The sequence below is a fragment of the Protopterus annectens genome, chromosome 7.part0, assembly GCF_019279795.1.
Source record: "Protopterus annectens isolate FY-2018-M chromosome 7.part0, PAN1.0, whole genome shotgun sequence".
Lineage (NCBI taxonomy): Eukaryota > Metazoa > Chordata > Ceratodontiformes > Protopteridae > Protopterus > Protopterus annectens.
Genome location: NC_056739.1, coordinates 1,060,964,575 through 1,060,985,874, shown reverse-complemented (window position 1 = coordinate 1,060,985,874; position 21,300 = coordinate 1,060,964,575). Strand labels below are relative to the sequence as shown.

Sequence of the window (21,300 nt, the reverse complement as noted above, 5' to 3'; positions counted from 1 at the left end):
AATAAATGAATGTAATTCATCCCATGTGCCCCACCACAAAATAAACACATCATCCAAAAATCTTACATAACAGCCCAGGTGTGCCTTCAATGCATGCTCATGTTCGAAATTCACCTCATTTTCCCAGTATGCTAAAACCAGGTTAGCATATGAGTTTGCACAAGGCATCCCCATCACTATTCCCTTCTTCTGTTGATAATGGCAGCCCGAGTATAAAAAGATGTTATTCTGCAGTATAAGACAAAGCAAAACATCTACTGTCCTTCTTGTAGTGTCATCTAATACTGCATTGCAACTTAGCAAGGACTCTATGGCAACTGAACCATATCCTTCAGAGAGCATAGTAAATAAATTGTTTATATCTAAAGTGACAAAAAGATAGATGTAAATATTGGGCTCAATCTGAATGTAAGCATGTGGGGAGGATAGACAATGGGCAGTGTCCTTCAAATTCCTGGGTACAGAGGCTGTCACAGACTTTAATTTTGATTTTATCCAAATAGAAGCATTCTCTGTCACCCATCCTTTGCCCGACACTATGGGTCTAAAGGGTGGATTAGTGGGGTCCTCGTGTCCCTTAGGTAGTGCCTTAAACACAGGTACTACTGGATGATCTATTAACACAAATTTATATACATCGTCATTGATGAGACCATTCAATTTGTGCGTAGTTAACTCATGTTTCACATTACCTACCAAAATGGTAACTTCTAGGGGAGAGAGTTTCCTATAGGTCAAATGCTCATCTAGCATGTCTGTGATCTTATTGTGATAAAATTGCTGGTCCATCACCACAATGGCTCCCCCTTTATCAGCAGGTTTGATTATAATACTATCATCCTGCATTAATGACTTCAAAGCATCTCTCTGTCTTGTTCTTAAATTATAATAAACATGCCCCTCTTTAAATGATAAATGCATCAAAATTTCTTCCTCACAAGTTCTTAAAAAAGTGGCAACTGTTGAATTGTATGGTGGAATAAAAACACTAGGTTGTCTTAGTATGTTGTTATCAATTACACTGCCAGTAGCACCAAACATTTGCTTTAGCAGGAAACCCCTACCAAATAAATGTAGGTTAAGCCTAACCTCACTAAAGTTCAAACCCACACTGGGAACAAAAGTTAGACCCTTATTTAAAATCTGTAATCGCTCCTCACTTAACCTGACATGAGATAAATTATAAACATTAGATGTAGCATAAGTAGTACAGTCACCATAAGAAATCAGAATGTCATTTTCCACCTCTTCGCACTCCCTTGTTATGAATGGCCTCCTTTCTGTTCGTGTTTCTTCCTGACCACAACTGGGAGTTTCAGTGAGAGATTTAACTCCCAGGCCATGTAAACATGTGGTATCAGTTGAAAATGCACTTGATGTACCCATTTCTCCTTGCAAAACAAAAGATGATGAAAACAAAGTTTTCGGTCTAGTTCCTAGACCCTTAGAATCAGTCGCAGCACCGTCAGTAACACTACAGGGACCTGCTGCCTGCAGAGCCCAACAGTTCCAGGTTTCCATTGGGCAAATTCTGTGTAGTAGGTGCAGCATCCTGGTCCCTCCTACATCCAGGTAACATGCCCTCCACTGCCACCCCATCCGTCTGTTGATTGACACTTGAGGCTGGTTTGAATGCAATGTGCACATGCTCAGCATGTGAAATAAAGTTGTGAATGTTTGTCCCGAGACCAGGTAAAAATATTACCATGCAAAAAGTCCCTGTAACCCCTCATTAACTTTTTAGTTTTGATCTGCTGTAACTTTGAGTCATACAAAGCAACAGCACAAAATAAATCATCAACCTTAGTTGAACATTATTCACCAGCAAACCACATCTCCGGTTCATGTTGTTTCTTTTCAACAGACTGAATTCATTCTTTCTCTAATGGTATAAAAAAGTCAATTATCAGCCACATATAGATAAAACTAGTGTCCATATTAATCTGTTGCCAATGTGCCAGCAGTTTCGGATAAACTTCTCCGTACGTGGGCATACACAAAACCCGAAGCCCTCTTGGAACCACCTTATAATGGAGACAAGCCTCAAGGTGAAGTCTCTGCCATTGTAGGCATTTTAGTTTGTATAAATCATTCCCCAAGGCTGTCAACTCAGAGAACCTAAGGTCCTCGCTTTCGCTTAAGGCATTCTCAGTAAAATTTTCTGCCATAGAGACTAAGTTCATTGAAATGAGAGGGTTATGCCCACATGTTGTAAATTTCCTTACCCTCTCAGTAACCATTCCAGAATCAGGAAGATGGGGATGATAATCCAATTCAAGATCATCAGTTCATCCTTCAGCCATGTGTGAGGAAATACAGCAAACCAAAAAGTAACAGATACCAGGACATTAAGTTCTCCTCACCAAAGGTCCAGTTTGCTAAACCACAGAAATCAAAATAAAAAAGCACCGGACCACCAGACTGATATATAGAAAGATGGCTTCATTATTAAAACAACAGAAACAGGTAAGCACTTTCAGGTAAAACCCTTCATCAGACAATTAAGACAGCATCAAGGTCAATATTTAAAAAAACAGCAACAACCAATAGAATTTCAGTATTGAACTATCCACCTCTTCAGGGCGGGTTTGAGAGGTACACCACCATTCAAGCCAGGAGCCTGATCAGCCCTTAGCTCAATAATCCATTTGACTTCATTATATTCAGTCAGATTTACAATGTCACCCCCAGCATTCAACTTCACAACCTGCAACACCATAAAATTAAATACATGTCCTTCATTACTTTTAATATGTTGACACAAAGCATTGTGAGCATCACCCAAACATATTGCTGAAAAATGCTTTAAAATCCTGTCTTTTAACCAACAGTTGGTCTTTCCTACATAAAAAGAGCAGCATGACCTACACTGAGCTAAATAAATAACATTCTTGGTCTGCTAGTCCGCATAATGAGTAAAAGAATATCTTACATTGGTACTGGGGTGAGTAAAAAAGTTTTGCCTCATAATGTAAGTACAAAAGCCTTACAATGTCTGCATGGAAAAGTACCCGTACATTGATGGGCCATTGTCATAGAAGACTTCATTGTCATACCTTTGTCTCTACATAGTAAATCCTTCAAATTGTTATTATGCCTAAAACTAAAAGGATACGTCTGTATAACATTTTTAAGCTTTTCGTCAGTTAACAAAATTTTCCAGTCTTTTTATATATCATACTGGTGGTCCGGTACTTTTTTATTTGGATTTCTGTGGTTTATCAAACTGGACCTTTGGTGAGAAGAAGTTCGTGTGCTGCTATCTGTTAATTCACAACTTGTACTCTGGAGCATTTATGGTCCACACAGCAGAATTTTCTAGAATAATTCATGGCATGGCTTATGTCTAGTAATTGTCACTGATACCACTCTTCAAGTCTCTGGTAATACTACATTCTCCGAAGGGAGGCTACATAATGTTGCCAGTGGCTCACACATCCCATTTGTTACCTCCCTCAGCACCTAGGAAGGTGGCCTATCTGGCACATAATTGTAGCCCTCCCCCTTCAAGACCCTTAACTTTTTACTTTCCTCAGTACTATTCACCTGTTCATTCATCTGTACTCAGCCACACCCATCTCCTTGTCTTAAGCTGGCACCCCTCCTCTGTGTTTATATAGATTTTACACATGTAGCTATATGTTATACATGCAACAATATGTTACACATGCAGCTATAAGTTACACCTATGTTACAAATGCTACACATGTAGTTATATGTTGCCAAGAATAAATAATACTTACTAAAAATATGCAACACTAATATTCAGCACAAATGCCATAAATCATATGCAGACATTTCTTTCGTAGATGATACATACATACATATATATATATATATATATAGATATATAGATATATATGTAGATATATAGACACACACACACACACACACACACACACGCGCGCGCGCACGCATCATTTTTTTCAGAATCACAGTGGAAATAAAGTAACCTCATGCATTTATCATTTCACTGCTTACACACAGCAGTGACACTTGTGACTATTACCTTGGTTGCATCATGCATTACATACCTCCCATGCTGCGCATAAACCATGTACACTACATAAGAATGATGAAAACAGGAAGATCCAGCATCCTTAGGACTGCTCTCCTCCTACCTTGTAAGCAGTAACAAAAGCATCGGCCACAGTCAGCTTTTCTTTTAGCGGAAGGAAGTGACTAACACAATGTTGCATGCTAGCTGAGATGTAGTTGAAGTAAATACCCAATGGTGCATGCGTTGCATTCTTATAGAGCCCAAATGTGTTGACAGCTTGGCCTGTGAGTCCAAGATCTCTCTGCCTCTAATTTTTTATTGTCCTTTCCTGTTTCGGTCTTACAGTCACCTCAGTCCTTTATTTCTATGCATCTAGCTGTACTCATTTATTTTCAGTCTCTGTCTCTCATTTATTTCTAGACTGTATGTTTGTGCTGCACAAAGTGTACAGGACTGTTTCTAAATATCTGATAAATGGTTGCAAAATAGCTCTGAGAATCTATTTCTGAATATTTGATACACATTAGCAGAATAGTTTTAAGAATCTATTTCTGAAAATGTCATACACACTAGCAGATCAGCTTTAAGAATCAATTTCTGAATAAATGATACATGTTACCAGAATAGCTTTAAGAATCTATTTCTGAATATGTGATACATATTAGCAGAAAAGCTCTGAGAATCTACTGTGTTTGAGCAGCATTTATTCAAACACTATTTGAAGAGGTATAGGGTGGCTGCGGTGGTGCAGTGGTTAGTATTGTGGCTTCACAGCAAGAGGTTCTCTGGTTTGATTCTCGGCTGAGGTGCCTTCTATGCGGAGTCTGCATGTCCCCCCATGGTCGCTTGGGTTTCCTCTGGGTGTTCCGGTTTCCTCCCACATTCCAAAGACATGCAGTAGGTGGACTGGACACTCTAAATTGGCCGTAGGTGTGAGTGTGTGTGCAAGTGAGTGGTATGGATAAAATAGCACAGCAGAGCTAACCACTCAGCAGTGTAAACCTTGGCTCAAGATGATTGTTACTGCCAAAGTGACACCCCAACACCATCTGCGAAAAAGTGGTTGAGGATGGATGGATGGATGGATGGACAGTAAGAATCGCAGATGTTCAAATTACAAATTCCCAATGTGACACAAATGGCTCTTGGTCTGAGGAGACAGTAAAACAGCCCTTTTGATCCAGGATGTTAGACCAGGACAGGGAGTCTTTAAAATGTACTGGATATGAGTGACATACCTTATTTTTGTTTTTGTCTTTTTGTCTTTAAACTGCACTGAATATGAGTGATGTGCTTTATTTTTGTTTAACTGGTTACAGATTTGCAGGAAGTATAGAAAGGCCAGACTCAGACTTCTGCAGAAGCTATGTTTTTTAAACTATAAGGTTTACACAGTTTTAACAAAAGTATCAGCTAGGCAAGATACAGTCCTGCACTGCAGTGTTTGGTGAGTTGTATTTCTCTGGCTTAGTGTATAGGCAACCACCCTACACTCCTGAAGAAATGTTGCTGTATATATCAAATGTTTTCTTGGGCAAATAATTTGCTGCCTTACTTTGGCTTCATTTCCTTTTCATCGAGCACCATGGACTACGGGGCTACATTTTTAAATTGGTGTTGTAACTACGTCATGTGTGGATTTTGTCTTTGAATTTTGGTCCTAGCCATGCCGTGGATTTCATCTACTCCTTTAGGAGTTTGACTAAATCTAAATGGCCATTCTTGGCCTGTAATTTTTTTCATTCTCTGAATAGTTTATGTCTGTTGGAGCCAGGCAGTAGCCCTTTTGTGACTCACTGTGGTTGTTCTGCTAAAATGCCTGCTGGGTGTTTGACAACTTACTGTATAATGAAGACTTTTGTCAGTAATCATTTAGCACTTCAATGGGATGAAACAGGTTTACAAATGGGATTAGTGCTGCTTCTTGGACATAGGGGGTGGGCATGCAAGTGTTATTAAAGAATGACAATGTATTTTTTAGAATTATCAGTTTGAACATGACCAGCAGTTAATGCTATCATATTCTATTTAACTGTGTATTTATTAACTTTCTGTTTATTTTCATTTGATATGTATTATTATTCGTTTTTTGCATTGGCTGCATGTCTATAATTTTGTTTCTTCTGTGCTTTAATTCAGTTTCGTTATGTAGTACATTCAGTGCACAAGGGTATTTAAGAAATAAGCACATAAACTTGTACAAAATGCTTAGAATTAACAAATCACAGATTTAAGAGTTGTATTATATGCACTTTAGATTCTGAGCTATGATAAACAGTTAAGTCATTTAAATTAGCTAATTTACTAAGCATGGATAGCCTGCACTTGGGCTGTATTACTTCTTTATACAAACTGAACTGCGTAAAAATAAAAAATGGCTAGGTGTTGCATAAAGCTGAAGACACACACACACACACACACACACACACACACACACACACACACACACACACACACTGCAGACACACACACACACACACACACACACACACACACACACACAGCAGACACACACACACACAGCACGTGCACACACGCACACACACACACACACACACACACACACACACACACAGCAGACAGACAGACACACACAGCACACACACACACACACAAACACCATACACACGCGCGCGCACACACACACACACACACACACACACACACACACACACACACACACACACACACACACACACACACACACACACACACACACACACACACACACACACACACACACACACACACACACACACACACACGCGCATGCATGACTGCCACATTCAAACTATTACTCCTGTCATCTGCTCAGTGTTTATTATTGAGTGATGCTGTAAGACAAGCAACACCCAGTTATGAACGTTGAACCTGACTAGGGAAAAGACACTGATACAGAGAGACAATAAGAAAGGAGAAAGCTGCTTGGACAGTAAATGAAGCTATGTGATAAACGTACAATCGGCAGTTAAAAGAGTTGTTCTGTAGCTGAACATTGTACTGATTTCTACTTTACAATTGCTGAAATAATTAGACCTTTAAGTCAAAAAAAGGGAAACAGTCAGACAAATAGACTGAAACTGTTTTTAAATAATAGTCATGCAGTGTCCTTTAACACATCATCTCTATTCTGACATTTTAAAACAGGAAAGTATAAAAGGAGAATCATAAAAACTAAATCAAATATAGGTGGGTGTCAGTTTAGCCATTTGTAACACTATGGGGTTATTACGTTAAAGCTTGTGCTTGAATCAATCATTAGAAAAATGAGTAATATTTTCAACTCAAACATTTGCATAAAAAGGTCACAATTTCTCATTGGAGGAAAAGTAAGGATAGTACCACTGGACAATATAAACAATAAATAATCACACAATGTGAACGTAAGGATTCCATCTAATGAGATCTAAAAATAGTAAGAAAAGAAATGTCATCAAAATGAAGCCTAGGTTTAGACTACACTTCTCTTTGTCCTTTCATTACCCTAACCTCTATATACTAACTGTAGGTTACCAAAACATTTGACAAAGAGGGCCTACTACAGGTACTTGTATGCTAGTAGTTCACAAAACAATTGCTCACTGTCACTTGTTTGAAAAAGCAAGTGCTTGGACTCCCACTCGAATTCCAGTAACTACATAGACCTCCCAACACCCTAATATATAACCCTACCAGAAATTAGAAATAATTCTAACTGTAAAACTAGCCTCCTACTTCTTGACTCCAAAAAAAATCCCTTCCCGCTCCTTAAACCTAAAGCCTCCCTCCAATTCTCCACTCTAAGAATCCCTTCTCACTCCCTAATGTTAAAACCCCCTTCCTGCTTCCTAAACCTAAAACTTCTATCCCGACCAATGCTCTAAGCCATATCCCACACTCCCACCCTCTTTCACTCCCTCACAATGACTGCTACACTTACCATGCCCAAGCTCACATGCCGTGTTTGCGTAAGCTGCAAGACCTGCTTGCCTCAACTGAAATTTGAGTTTGAGCACAAGCAACAGCAGCTAGAAGGCACTTGAGTCCCTGGCTTTGAGACTGTAGTCTTCAAGCTCTTGGGACTTGAGTACTTGTAGTGTTCCAGAACAAACAGGAATCTAAATGAGATTCAGCTATATAACATGTATCCCCTGATTTTATTTAGATAAGATAATGAACACATATACCAACATCAGGTGTAAGAACATAATTTACTGCTAGATTTTATTAAAACAAATTACTGTAATTCTACACGTTTAAAAATATAAACATGTTGTTGCTTAATTATAAAACAATCTATTGCTTTATATAAACATTGATGATAGTTAAGCATATGTCAGTTGACTGTGAAATTAAAAAAAATGCATAGATTTTCATGGAACCATAAAACAGGTCTTACAAAACAATCAGCGTACAACTGAGGATACTGTAGTGGTAAACTCATACACAGTGTACTTTGTTAAACAGGCTAATTCAATTGCAAGTTCTGAAAACATGAGAGCCAGGAAGTCAACACAGTCAGAAATATAGTCAGAAAATTAATAAATGTAAACATCAGCAAAACCAGTCAGACAACAGTGTTAGTGTCAATGAAATGCCAAACACTAGACATTGTACTATAAAATACCTAGATAACACATTTAATTGTCAAGCGTAGTATTTGTCGGCTGCGGTGGTGCAGCAGTTAGCAATGTCACCTCACAGCAAGCAGTTCTCCAGTTCAATTCCCAGCTAGAGTACCTTCTGTGTGGAGTCTGCATGTCCTCCCTGCGAGCGAGTGAGTGATAAAGACATGCAGATAGGTGCATGTGCCTTCTGTGAAGGCTGGGTGCTGGGCTGGCAACTCAACAACATAAAAACTCCATTGCCAATCAATCTGCGGACCGGTGACCACTGTGGCGAACCCTAATGGGAGAAGCCGAAAGACACTGCTTTAGTATCGCAAGAACGCTTCAAATTGCAGAATACACTAAAGAATATTTGTGTCATGAGTAGCTGCATAAAATAAAAAATCTAAATATTTAAGGTTATTTGCATAAAGAACAGGTAGTAGTTGTTCTTTACAGAGGTAAAAATAGAACTGCACTGAACTGTAGAACATTACACTATTAAATATTAGTGAAGTACAGAACAGTGCACTATTAAATGTCAGTGAAATGTAGAACACTACACTTTTAAATATTAGTGTATATTATATTGCTTTAACCATGTAGGGCCCACGAGGCTCAAATGACTTTTCATTAGTGACAAAGGCATTCGAATTAGATCTTCCAAAGTTCAACATCTGACAATGTAATTTCACAGAAAGGGGCATCCGATGGAAATACCTTTTGAAGAATAGTAAGCATCCCAGGCTCTCAATCCATGTAGTGGGCTTTTCTCCAACTTCATTCCCTTCAGCCCTTTCTCACTTAACTGATGGCTGTTGCACCCTGAGGTTAAAGACGACATTCATTCCAACTGAATATGCTTACAGCTGAAAGTGCCTTTTGAAATGTCATCATGTCAAATGCTATTCAGCACTGAGGTTTTGACTAGGTGTTTTGTACAACCAGACTGTGCAAGTGTGAGAATTTGGGAATAAACTCTACTGCTACAAAACAGTTTTCTTACACTTTATAAATGTAACCCTCTGTGCTATAAGATCGCCAATAAATACAGACTATAAACTATTGCTTATACTTGGGTGATCACTTTATACCTGGTAAAGGAAGGGACAACACATACATCCTATATAATTAATGACTGGAAAATTACTGAAATGATAACAAAATACCCTATTACTCTTTGATCTACATGTTGATTTGATTCTGGAAACATTACTAGTGGTGTTAACACATTTGAATTGCCAGCTAATATTCTGATCATCTTTGAGTTTCCAGAGTTTGTGGCTTATAAACAGGTACATTTTTTTCATAAAGAGAGGGAAAACCTCTGATTATATCTGCTGCTTTTTCTGCTATCATGATGGTAGGGGCATTGAGATTTCCACTGACCACACTTGGCATGATAGATGCATCCACAACTCGCAGATTTTCTATTCCAATCACTCTCGTTTCAGGGTCGACCACAGCCATTGGGTCAGAGGTACGCCCCATTTTACAAGTGCAGGAAGGATGATACGCGCTGTCTACCTTCTGTCTTATAAATGCATCAATATCCTTGTCTGACTGAATGCTGCTTCCAGGTTGCAACTCAGGGCCACGGAATTGGTCAAATGCTTTCTGTGTAAAAATCTCTCGTGATAGTTTTACGCACAAACGACATTCTAAAATGTCAGCTTCTGTAAAACAAAGGAAAATGTTAACATAACTATTGTTCACTTGGTTAATTCCTACAAAATAAAATGCAAATGTTTAACTGCTGCTTGTGTGCCCAACTCTTAACTACGTTGTATCTAAAACTACTGAAAATTACGGAAAATATAAAACATCAGTGTTGCAGCACAAATACTTTGGCAGCTACGAACTGCCAAAGTATTTGCCTTTGCTGGCTTTCAGGCCAGTTGGTAAGCATATTATGATGTAGGAATGCACTTTCATATTTTGAGCATAACAGTTTTTTTTTTTTACAAAGTTAACAGCACAGAAAATGACAAGGCTTTTTTCCATCTTTTACATGATTATCAAACAGAAGACCTAGCTGTTAATATGACAAGAGTTCAGTAGCAAGAGTACAGGGAAGTAAATACTGTGGGAAGAAATAGTCAGGGAATTGTTATGGCTAGGCTTGTATAGGCCCTAGGGCCGATAGCCTAGTACCAACCTATGAACCTATGAAATAAATGATCATAAATAAATAAACACATAAGAACAGCTCAATTAACTAAACAAACTTAGAACTGAGTTCGAATCAAACTAAATTCACAGCTATAGTCTCTATTTGTGACCACATCCTAACCTAAGGGTTTTTATCCAAGAAATGAGAGAAACCACAGTGCCTTCTGTTGGAGGTAAGGTGTATGTTAAGTTTGTATAAGATCAGTGTAGAAGTCTGTGGAGTACAGTGTGATATAGCACCCTCTGGTGGAGTACAGTATGACATAGCACCCTCTGGTTACAAGAAAGCAGTCTCAGAGCACCTAAATAAAACTCTCCTCAGTATCAAATGCAGTCCAAAAGACAACAAAACCAGTCTCCCCAACACGACTTTAATCTATCTGAGCTGCTGCAAATGTTCTCATGGGTTTGGATCTCTATACTGGCACACCAGTTTCACTTTTCCAGAGTTAATGTCCAGTTCTTTAACTGACCAAATACAAAGGAGGAATGTCCTGGAGGACACAATAGATGACAGGCACATTACTGCACAAATGATGGTGAGAACTGTGTTTGACTCATCCCACAGACCACAGTACTACTCCTTGTTTTAAGTCACATCCATTGATTATTTAACTTACAGCAAAAGCAAGCCTACCTATAACACCAACCTTCATCATAATGAATAAGCACATATGTATACTGTGATTAAGTGTCCTCCCATGCAACCTGCACTCCTCAGGAGTATACCTCACAGAGTTAGTGCACCATCTGGTAACTGTACTCTACTCGTGTAAAAGAAAGTCAAAAGCTGTCAAAAAGATGATCTGCCCACCTGAACATCACTAGTTTGGTAGCAATGCAATGCAAAATGTCTCTTGAGTAAGAGGAAGAAACTATATGGCACCAAAAGATCTGTTTACCTTCTATTAATCTGACAGACCCTTTTAGAGTGCGGAATAACAATTTAAATTGTTTCACCCTAAAGTTTCTTCAGAGAATTACAACAGTATAATAACACCCAGAGATACATACACCAACTATCAAACAACCAAAGTTAAAACAAGCACACCTTTTCATATGCAGAACAAATACACAACAGATTTTATACATATCTAAAATCCATACAAAATGAAAAGAATGATTAACAAAGTAATTAATACACCAAATAAAGCTGTTGGGATGAAAGATTTAGCCAGACTCCTAAATAAAAGGGTGGGACCAAAACTGAAAACCTTGGACATACCTGTAAATAAAATCTTCATTAGTTTCCTATTTTCCTTGTGATTGCAAATAATCCTAGTTAGGGAAGCAGAGAAATGGGCATTCTGTGACTGGCTTACTAGTTATGCTACTTGTCACATGTCAGCCCTTGTTAATATGACACCTGACCTGAATGGCTGTTTGACAGAAATGACAGTTTACTTGTAAATCAGTGTCTCCTCAGTGAGTATCCTGCTGGGATTTCCTTTCTTGTCATCCTTAGGTCAGTTGTTTTTTATTTTTTTTTCATCACATTCCACTCTCAGTAGCATACATACCTCCTACCTGTGATGTAAAATGGAGCATTAGCATAGTTTTCCCCAACCACTGACACAAAACAACCTGTAAGTCAGAACATATACAAATAAATCTTACTTGTCTAACTTACGGAGAGCTCCAAGAGCAGCCACTGGATGAAGAGAGTCATCTAAACACAGAGGGAGTGTGGCTAATAAATACCTACTGAAGGAGAACTGTCTTGCAGATCCACTGCTAAAGTGAGCACATATCTGTTATATTTCACAGCAGTATTCCTCCTCAGTGGGTAGACTGTTGGGAAGTCTTCCAAATAGAGCTATAAACAATCCCTGGTGGCTGATGCTGAAGAAGGTCGAAATGTAAAACTCAGAAGGCCAGACCTGGAAACAATGAAGTCCTGAGGGGCAACTGACTCCTACAATCATGGCTCAAGCAATAGTAGGTAGAACCTGTACTGCAGTGCACATTCAGGGCATGTAGCCTTCACCCTTGGTTTCTAACCCTAGTGAAAAAACAGGGAGATGAATGGACTGATTTAAAGTTAATTTTGAAATCACTTTCAGGATTTAATGAGTATTAGTCCTAAGGGACATTTGATTCGTGTTAAAAATAAAATACGGCTCTCAAAAAATGTGGGCTTGAAACCCTAAGGTCTCAACTGCAGGCACAAAGAGTGAATAGACAAACTGATCAATTACAAAATTCACGTCTCAAAGAGAAACAGTCTTCTTATTATTTGTTTTTTTTCCGGCATTACGGAGTTGTTTGAACTCTAGTAAGGTGTTATGTTGTTTGTTTTTTTGCTATTGCTTCCATATTTTGTCTCTTTGGAGCATGGTAAGTTTTATTTCTTTAGATAACCAAGGGAGACTTTGGCTTTGATCCTTTTGGTTCTTAGAGGGGCATGATGGTTGAGTATGGCTAAGAAGGTATCATTGAAGTAGGTGATGGCATTGTCGAGGGGTGGTATTGTTAGGGGAGTCCAGCCGGTAAGTTTGAGACATTTGGGAAAGGTTTGTGGGTTGAAATAGGAGAGGTTTCAGGTTTCAATGTAATGATGGTGTTTGTGAAGAGGAGAGGGGTGACGGTCAGTGAAGGCAGGTAGATGGTCACTGAGAGGGTCTGGAAGGATTCCAGAATTAGAGATGTTGGTGGGGTGGGAGCCAGTCAATGATGTTGCCAAAGGTCCCATCTTTGTTTGGCCTGGTAGGAGAGTTAATAAGTTGAGTAAAGTTGAACAGGCTGAATGTGTGAGAGGGGGGCTTGCGAGTTTATTTTGGACCAGTCTCAAAGAGAAACAGTCTTCACAAAAGGATGGGGATGCAGAACTCCTTATTTAACTGCTTCACTGTTGGTTCTGGGCTGCAGCTGCCCCTCTATAAGGTCAATAGCAAGCAGCAATGCCAAAGACAAGTACCCTGACCATGGAAGATCTGAAATACAAATCACACAAGTACCTAAGGTAGGTCAGAAAAGTCTGAAAGCTAACTACGTAAGATGACATCTTAGACCACCTCTCCACCCAAATATAGAACCTTCTACACTTTTGAGAATATGTTGCTATTGGCCTTGTAGAGGGGCAGCTGCAGCCCAGAACCAATGTTGAAACAGTTAAATAAGGAGTTCTGCATCCCCATCCTTGTTCTGAAGACTGCCCATATAAGTCCCCAAATCCAGAACAACTGGGTCACCCTCTTAGGAATTTATTGTAAATGTGGTATAGTTTTCTGGAGTAGATGACTTCCCAAAGGATACAATAATGCATTGTTTGGCATTTAGTTTCAGTTCATGATTTTGGCACCAGTTATTTATTTGAGGTAAGCCTTCCTGTAGGATGGCTAAGTTATTTGGGGATTTGATAACTGTTTCTAGCATGCAGTCATCTGCAAACTTAATCAGCCATGGCCCTTTCATATTGGCTTTTACTTCAGAAGAGTAGATGCCAAAGAGTAGAGGTCTCAGCATAGAACCCTGGGGGACTCCGCTGGTAACTGGTCTGTTTATGGAGGTAACTTCCCCTATTTTGACTATCTGCATCCTATCTGTGAGCCAGCTGGCAAATCAGAGGGTGACATAGGGGTTTATTTCCAGTATAGTTACCATTTTTACTATGCTTGAGTGGGGAATTGTGTCAAAATCACTGGCCAGGTCAAGGTATGTGGTTCGCACCATTTTGCTTTCATCCACTGCTTTGGTGACCTTTTCAAAAAAATTCACCAGACTAAGTAAGCATGACCTGCCCTTGATAAATCCAAACTGACACAGGTCCAGTGTTGGGAGGTTCCTTATGTCCTGTCTGATTAATTACTTGATAAATCTTTCCATGGCTTTGCATATGAGACTCGTTAGACTTATGGGTCTGTAGAAGGTCCTTCCTTATGCAGGGGAATGACTGTAGCTGTTCTCCATTCACTTGGTAGGAAACCTGTATGGAGGCTGAGATTGAACAGTGTTGTTAGGGATGTGGCTAAATCATGCTTCATGCTATTTAAGATGCACCCAGGAATATTGTGAGGACCCATCAATGCAGTATTTTTAGCTTTTGATAGCACTTTTAGCACTTGTTCTTGTGTGACAACTGGAGGCAAACCAGTTACAGGTGTATCTTCATGGACAGATGGAAGGGAGAGGGGCAAAGTTCAACATGTTCAACTACAGGACATCACAGCATATTCAGTCATTATTACACAGAAATCAGTCTTTGCTAAAAATGGTATACCAGAAGATGTTGTGCCTAACAATGGTCCACAATTTACTTGTCAAATGTTTAAGCACTTTGTCAAGAAATGGCAATTCAAACATATTACTTCAAGACCCAGGCACCCAAAAACAGAATGGCTAATTGTTTGGTCCATTCTTTAAATTTAAAGACATTTTAATGAAATGCGATTACTTTGATCGGATGGACTGTTGCCTCTTTTAGAATGAGTCAGAAATACACATTTACAGGCTGAAGGGAAGAAGGCTTAAATCCAAGATTCCTGCATGTTTTTTCTTACCAGATAAGAGCCAAATCAAACACAATTTAAAGATAAAATATTTTTTTTTTCCGGTTTTGAAGGAAAGAGAGAGACAGAGACAGAGAGATTGAGGATAATTCTAAATCAGAATCTATTATATAAATCAGAGGTATATATGTCATGGCACCTGCTCATAGCACCCAGCTTTGCTGTATGCTGTACAGTGGGATGATATGCAACTACAGTAGAAACTGTTGATAATAAGGGTTCCTATCAGATGACCGAAGATGCATTTTGTCGAAAGCATCTAGGTCGAACTTTAAATGTTGAAAAGGCAACCTGACGAATTGGCATATAAGCAAATTCTTTCCCTGGGAAGGAAGTCGCTTGGCTGCTTCCGTCACTTTGCCATTTTCAGCACTGTAGTGCGATCTTGGAGTTGGTATATTTAAGTAGGGGGTGTGTGGTGGGGACAGCCCCCCCACGTCGGGGGTGTGGGGGCAAAGCCCCCCACTTTATGCAATGTTTTAATGTCTTTTTTTTGGGAGCAGCGATTTTTTTTCCTGGGGAAAAAAAAAATCGCTGTTCTGGTTGTTCGATGTCTTGTGAATTCAAACTTTAGAGATCGATATAACTACGATCATTTAATCATTCATTGTTATAATATAGACCCAATAATAAATACAGAGGATGGAAAGGTTTCTAGAAGAATTATCAGAAGTTCAAAATCAAGGCTTGCCAGAAGTTATAGAGATATCTCCATGTGAACCAGTAACTTTGAACTACCAAGACCCATCCTGAGATTCATCTGAGCCTTAGAAAAGAGTTACAGCAATCCAATGGTAAAAACATGCTAATTTAAGTGGTGACACATTACAGGTTTGCCTAGTGACATTCTGCTAGACTAATAAAACAGTAATTTTAGAAGAGTAAGCAGTTAATAAGACAGTTATGTATGAGGCATATGACTCAGCATAGCTGTAGTGTATATAATTAAATGCACAATAAAACTGATCTATAAAGGAAACTTTTACTTTTAGTAAAAAGGAGATGTCACATACAATATGTTACTACTATCCCTTTTAGGCTAGAAATACTCAACAATGAGAGTCATGTGACCAGGGCTAGGTTTTTTGTTATGAGTAAAAGACTATGATGGAATCCTATCTTTTGTGACTCATGTATTCAGTGTCTCTATGTGCTGTGCTGAACTGTTAAGTCATATGGCATTTCTCTTGAAGATCTGACAGTAGTAAATATTTATTACAGTATATTCCTTGGTGACAGACAGCATAGACTGTATAATAAAATGTGTACCGGGTGGTTGAATTTCACTAATAAGAGTATACTGCACTATACCACATGGTGGAATGCCAGTGTGTGTGTGTGTGTGTGTGTGTGTGTGTGTGTGTGTGTGTGTGTGTGTGTGTGTGTTGTGTGTGTGTGTGTGTTGTGTGTGTGTGTGTGTGTGTGTGTATGCACCTGTGTGGGTGATATGAACTACAGAATATCACATTACGGTGCACATGTGTTACAACAGATGGTACACTAACTCTATAAAGGTGCACTGATTATTGTATCAGGCACAGAATACCACCATTAAAGTGCAATGTGTGTTAAATCATGAGTCGAGTACTATATTGTATTATATCACATGGTGCAGTACCACCTTAACAATACACTGTGTGTGTTACATCAGGTAGTGTAATCCCACTTTCACAGTGCATTGTGTGTTACAATAAGTGGTGCAATACCACTATAACAGTGCACTGTGTCTTATATCAGGTGGTGCAATATCACTATAACAGCACACTGTGTGTTACATCAGGTGGTGTAATACCACTTTCACAGTGCACTGTGTCTTACAATAGGTGGTGCAATACCACTATAACAGTGCACTATGTCTTATATCAGGTGGTGCAATATCACTATAACAGCGCACTGTGCGTTAAATCAGGTGGTGCAATACCACTGTAACAGTGAAATTTGTGTTACGCTAGGTGGTGCAATACCACTATAACAGTGCATTGTATATTACATCAGGTGGTGGAATGCCACTATGAAAATAAATGCTGTGTTATGTCAGGTAGTAGAATCTCACTTTAACCATTATACTGAGTTGCAGAATCTTACTATAGCTTTGCAATGTGTGCTGTATCACCAGTTGAGTATAGTTATTTCAGTATACTGCATGCTGTATCAGGTGGTTCAGTGTCACTCTAAGAGTAGATGGTGTGTTGTACAGGGTGCCGACATCTAACTATAGCACTTCACTCTGTGATGGATAGTGCTAACAAAAAAGTGTTGCATTATGTCCCAAGCAAAGAATCATCATTCTTTTCTTGAAATACGATTTTTCCTCTAATCACATTGTTCATGGTGAACTTTTTAACTAAATATTACATTTAAAATATCCAGGTGAAGAAAAACAGTTTGCTATACATATAAAAGTAAACGTAGGTTCATGTAAAAAAATAAATTATTTTAGATTAACCAAAAACTCAGCCGGTTCACTTAATTCCATATTAATCTCAGTCTTATACACCTGGGAAATAGTCTCTTTTGGTAGGTCTTTCTGGATTCCTCTGGCAAAAATAATCAGTTTCTTCTTCTTTTAGGTCTTCCTTCATTGTGGTTGGTTCTCTCATCCACAGCTATTGCGCTGGACAAAATGCCTCCTTTCACAAAAGACAAAATGGTCCCTGACTTGTTTCTCTCAATCCTCTTTTTATATTAAATTCCATAGACAGTTCATTAAACAAATTTGCTCTCACTAACACAGCTACATATCTTCCTGTTCTTACAGAAAAAAGGTACAACTTAACAGAAACACTTCATTTTAAGATACATCACTATATTCATAGTAGGTTCTTTATAACACCAAAACTCCTGGTGTCAAAACAAGGCCCATTGCAGAGTTAAAAGATGTGGAGGATAAGGGTTCTTTACTATTTTCCCTTGAAACAGAGCAGGAAGGATGGAGACCTAACTCTACTTAGGCCTTAATAAATGCTCACATAATCTGGTCCCAATCTACATTCAAATCTACCTAGCAGAGATGGCTGAAAGTGGCTGACTGTTATAGTACCTAGAAAGGACCTTCTCCCTGGAGAGGCTGAGTACAGTCAGTGGTAACAGACGTCTCTGCACAGAAATGGCTTTCTGGAGAGACTTGAAACTCCTGTGATGTTTGGAGAACCAGAAGGGAAAACACCCTTCTTAGCTACTTTAGGAAATGGTGTCTTATCCTGCTGTTTAGGCCTGGCCTCCTTCACCTATCTCTTCTTCTTTTTAGGTTCGTCTTTTTTTCTCCTCTCTATGTCCCTCAGTGGGGAGGAGATCACTTAAAATTAATGTTATTTACATTTGCTTGTAAGGTCCAATGTCCAAACTTCTTACAAATATTTTAAACAGTTTTCAAATTATCTGGTCCTAGGCAGACAATGCACAACTCATGCATGTTCTGGGGAGGGATTTTGTGACCACATTGTTTAGCACTTATAAAAATGTAGGTATAAACAACAACAACAATAACAATGCAGCAACCAACAAAAGAAAAAAAACTTGAGTTATCATCTGAAAAGTCCCTAGATAAACACAATCACATTCCCCCTTCTACTTGGAAAACAATGCATATACCAAAATAAAAAACACTTGCATGCACAAAGAAACATAATCTAAAGTATTAATGCAAAAAATAAACTTAGCTAAGAGCAGGGCAGAGGTACTGGGGAAAAAGTACAGTTTTGTACCTACCATAAATGTAGATGTCCGAGAGGTATGCATCTGCAGTCCTAACAAATGGGTTGTCCTGCCTCAGGCAGCCCTTCGGTCGGCCAGATTCCAAAGTCTGGGTCTGGCCTCGGCTGATGTCGCACTTCACCCAACGTCATAGCTGCTGTCAATTGGGTATAAAGGCATCAGCCGACGCCATTTTCCTCAGTGTTTCTTGCCCCAGATGCCAGGTGCCCTCTAGGAAGGCTAAATTTGGATAAATGCAAATGATTCCAAACAGTAGAGAGCAAACAAAAATAACCATATATGTACATATATACAAACAAATACACCATAATAGATTCCCCCAGCTAGCTACAAGATGGGCAAATACCCTAGGAGTACCACAGAGGGGAAGGAGGGTGGGTAATCCTGACTGCAGATGCATACCTCTCGGACATCTACATTTATGGTAGGTACAAAACTGTACTGTGTCCTTCAAGGATGCATCTGCAGTCCTAACAAATGGGTAGAATACCATAGCCAAACTGGGGGAGGAGGCACTAAATAGATTATGGTGTAGTTAAGATCCCTTGCAAAACAGCAGTGGCAAAACCTGCTCGGGATCTGGAGTATAAAGGCAGATTATAATGCTTGGCAAATGTATGCACGGAGCTCCAAGTAGCAGCCTCTAAAATGTCTTTGGTAGCCACTCCTCGTAAGAAAGCTGTAGTAGTGGCTGTTGCCCTTGTGGAGTGAGGTCTGATGTTTTCTGGAGTTGTCTTTCCATGAAAGGAGTAACAAAATCTAATGCAATTTCCTATCCATTTTGAGATTGTCTGTTTTGAAATTGCTTTTCCTTCCATTCCTGCTGCGTATGCTACCAGAAGCTGGTCAGTTTTTCTATTGTTCTTGGTTCTGTCCAGGTAGTAGCGCAATTGCCTGTGTACATCCAAGGTATGCAGTAGTCTTTCCCCCCTGTTCTGTGGGTTGGGGAAGAATGTTGGTAGGTGGATTGCTTGGTTCAATGATACCCTGGAGACCACCTTTGGCATAAAAGTAGGGTTAGTTCTCAAGGACACTCTATCCTGATGGAAGATAAGGAAGGGCTGTACTGCCATTAATGCCTGTAATTCAGAAACCCTTCTTGCTGAAGTGATTGCAAGCAGGAAAGCAGTTTTCCAGGATAAGAATTGTAATTCTGTTGTTGCTGCTGGTTCAAAAGGGGGAAGTGTTAACTTTTCTAGCACAAAGTTCAGGTCCCATGTAGGCAAAGGTGGCTTCCTTGGAGGCTTTACATTTTTAATTCCTCTCAGAAACTGCCTGAGTAGAAGATGAGAGAAGACTGGAGGATCCATGTTATATTCTGCTGAAATTGCTGATGCATGAATCTTGATGGAGGAGTAAGACAGGCCATTGTGGAAAAGTTCTGCTAAGTATTCCAGGATGTTAGCTATGTTTGCTAATGATACATTTTCTCCTTTTGCTGCACTCCAAATGAGGTATCTTTTCCATTTTGCTGAATAAGTCTTCCTTGTGGAGGGTCTGCGAGCCTCCAGGATAATGTCTTTAACCCTCTGAGATAAATCTGGGTTATTTTGTTTTATGTAAGATTCCAAGCAGCTAGCTGCAGTGTTTTCAAGTTTGGATGCAGGATCTTGAAGTTGTTCTGTGTTAGCAGCAAAGGAACTAGAGGTAGAGGCCATGTGTGCGCCCGAGACATACTCTTCAGAAGCGGGTACCAACGCTGCCTCGGCCAGTCTGGAGCTATCAGTATGATCCTTGGGTGATCTTCTTTGATCTTCAGAAGCACTTTGTGCATCAAAGGAAGAGGTGGGAATGCATATGCTGTTAGGTTTTCCCAACTGAAGGATAGGGAGTCCACCTTCCAAGCAAGTGGGTGGTATGTCCTTGTGCAGAATTTTCTCAATTGGTGGTTGTGTGGGGATGCGAACAGGTCTATTTCTGGTAGCCCCCATTTCTCTGTAATGGATTTGAAGATGTCCGGATGCAGCATCCATTCGTGGGCATCCGTGGTAGTTCTGCTTAAAGTGTCTGCTAGTATATTTTCTTTTCCTGGCACAAATATGGCCTGGAGCTGAATGCTGAGGTTCAGGGCCACATTCCACTGGTCCATTTCCATCCGGCATAGAGGATATGAATGTGTGCCTCCTTGCTTGTTGATATACCACATAACTGTGGTGTTGTCCGTCCTTATCAGCAAATGACCTTGTTGAAGAAACGGTCTGAATGTCTGAATTGCCTGTTTCACTGCCAGCATCTCTTTTAGATTTATGTGTAGGTTCAGCTGATCCTGTGTCCATAGGCCTTGTATACACTTGTCTGCCATGTGTGCCCCCCAACCGAG

At 39.5% G+C, this 21,300-nt stretch overlaps 1 protein-coding gene across 1 annotated transcript in view; it reads right to left on the bottom strand.

The window, feature by feature from the left end:
• Positions 1-9,655: 9,655 nt before the first annotated feature.
• Positions 9,656-21,300, bottom strand: part of CHDH (choline dehydrogenase) — a 312,713-nt gene continuing 301,068 nt past the window's right edge. The window contains exon 8 of the mRNA XM_044077617.1: positions 9,656-10,262. Coding sequence (XP_043933552.1) covers positions 9,844-10,262 — 419 coding nt within the window. The 3' untranslated portion in view covers positions 9,656-9,843. The remainder of the gene's footprint in view (positions 10,263-21,300) is intronic.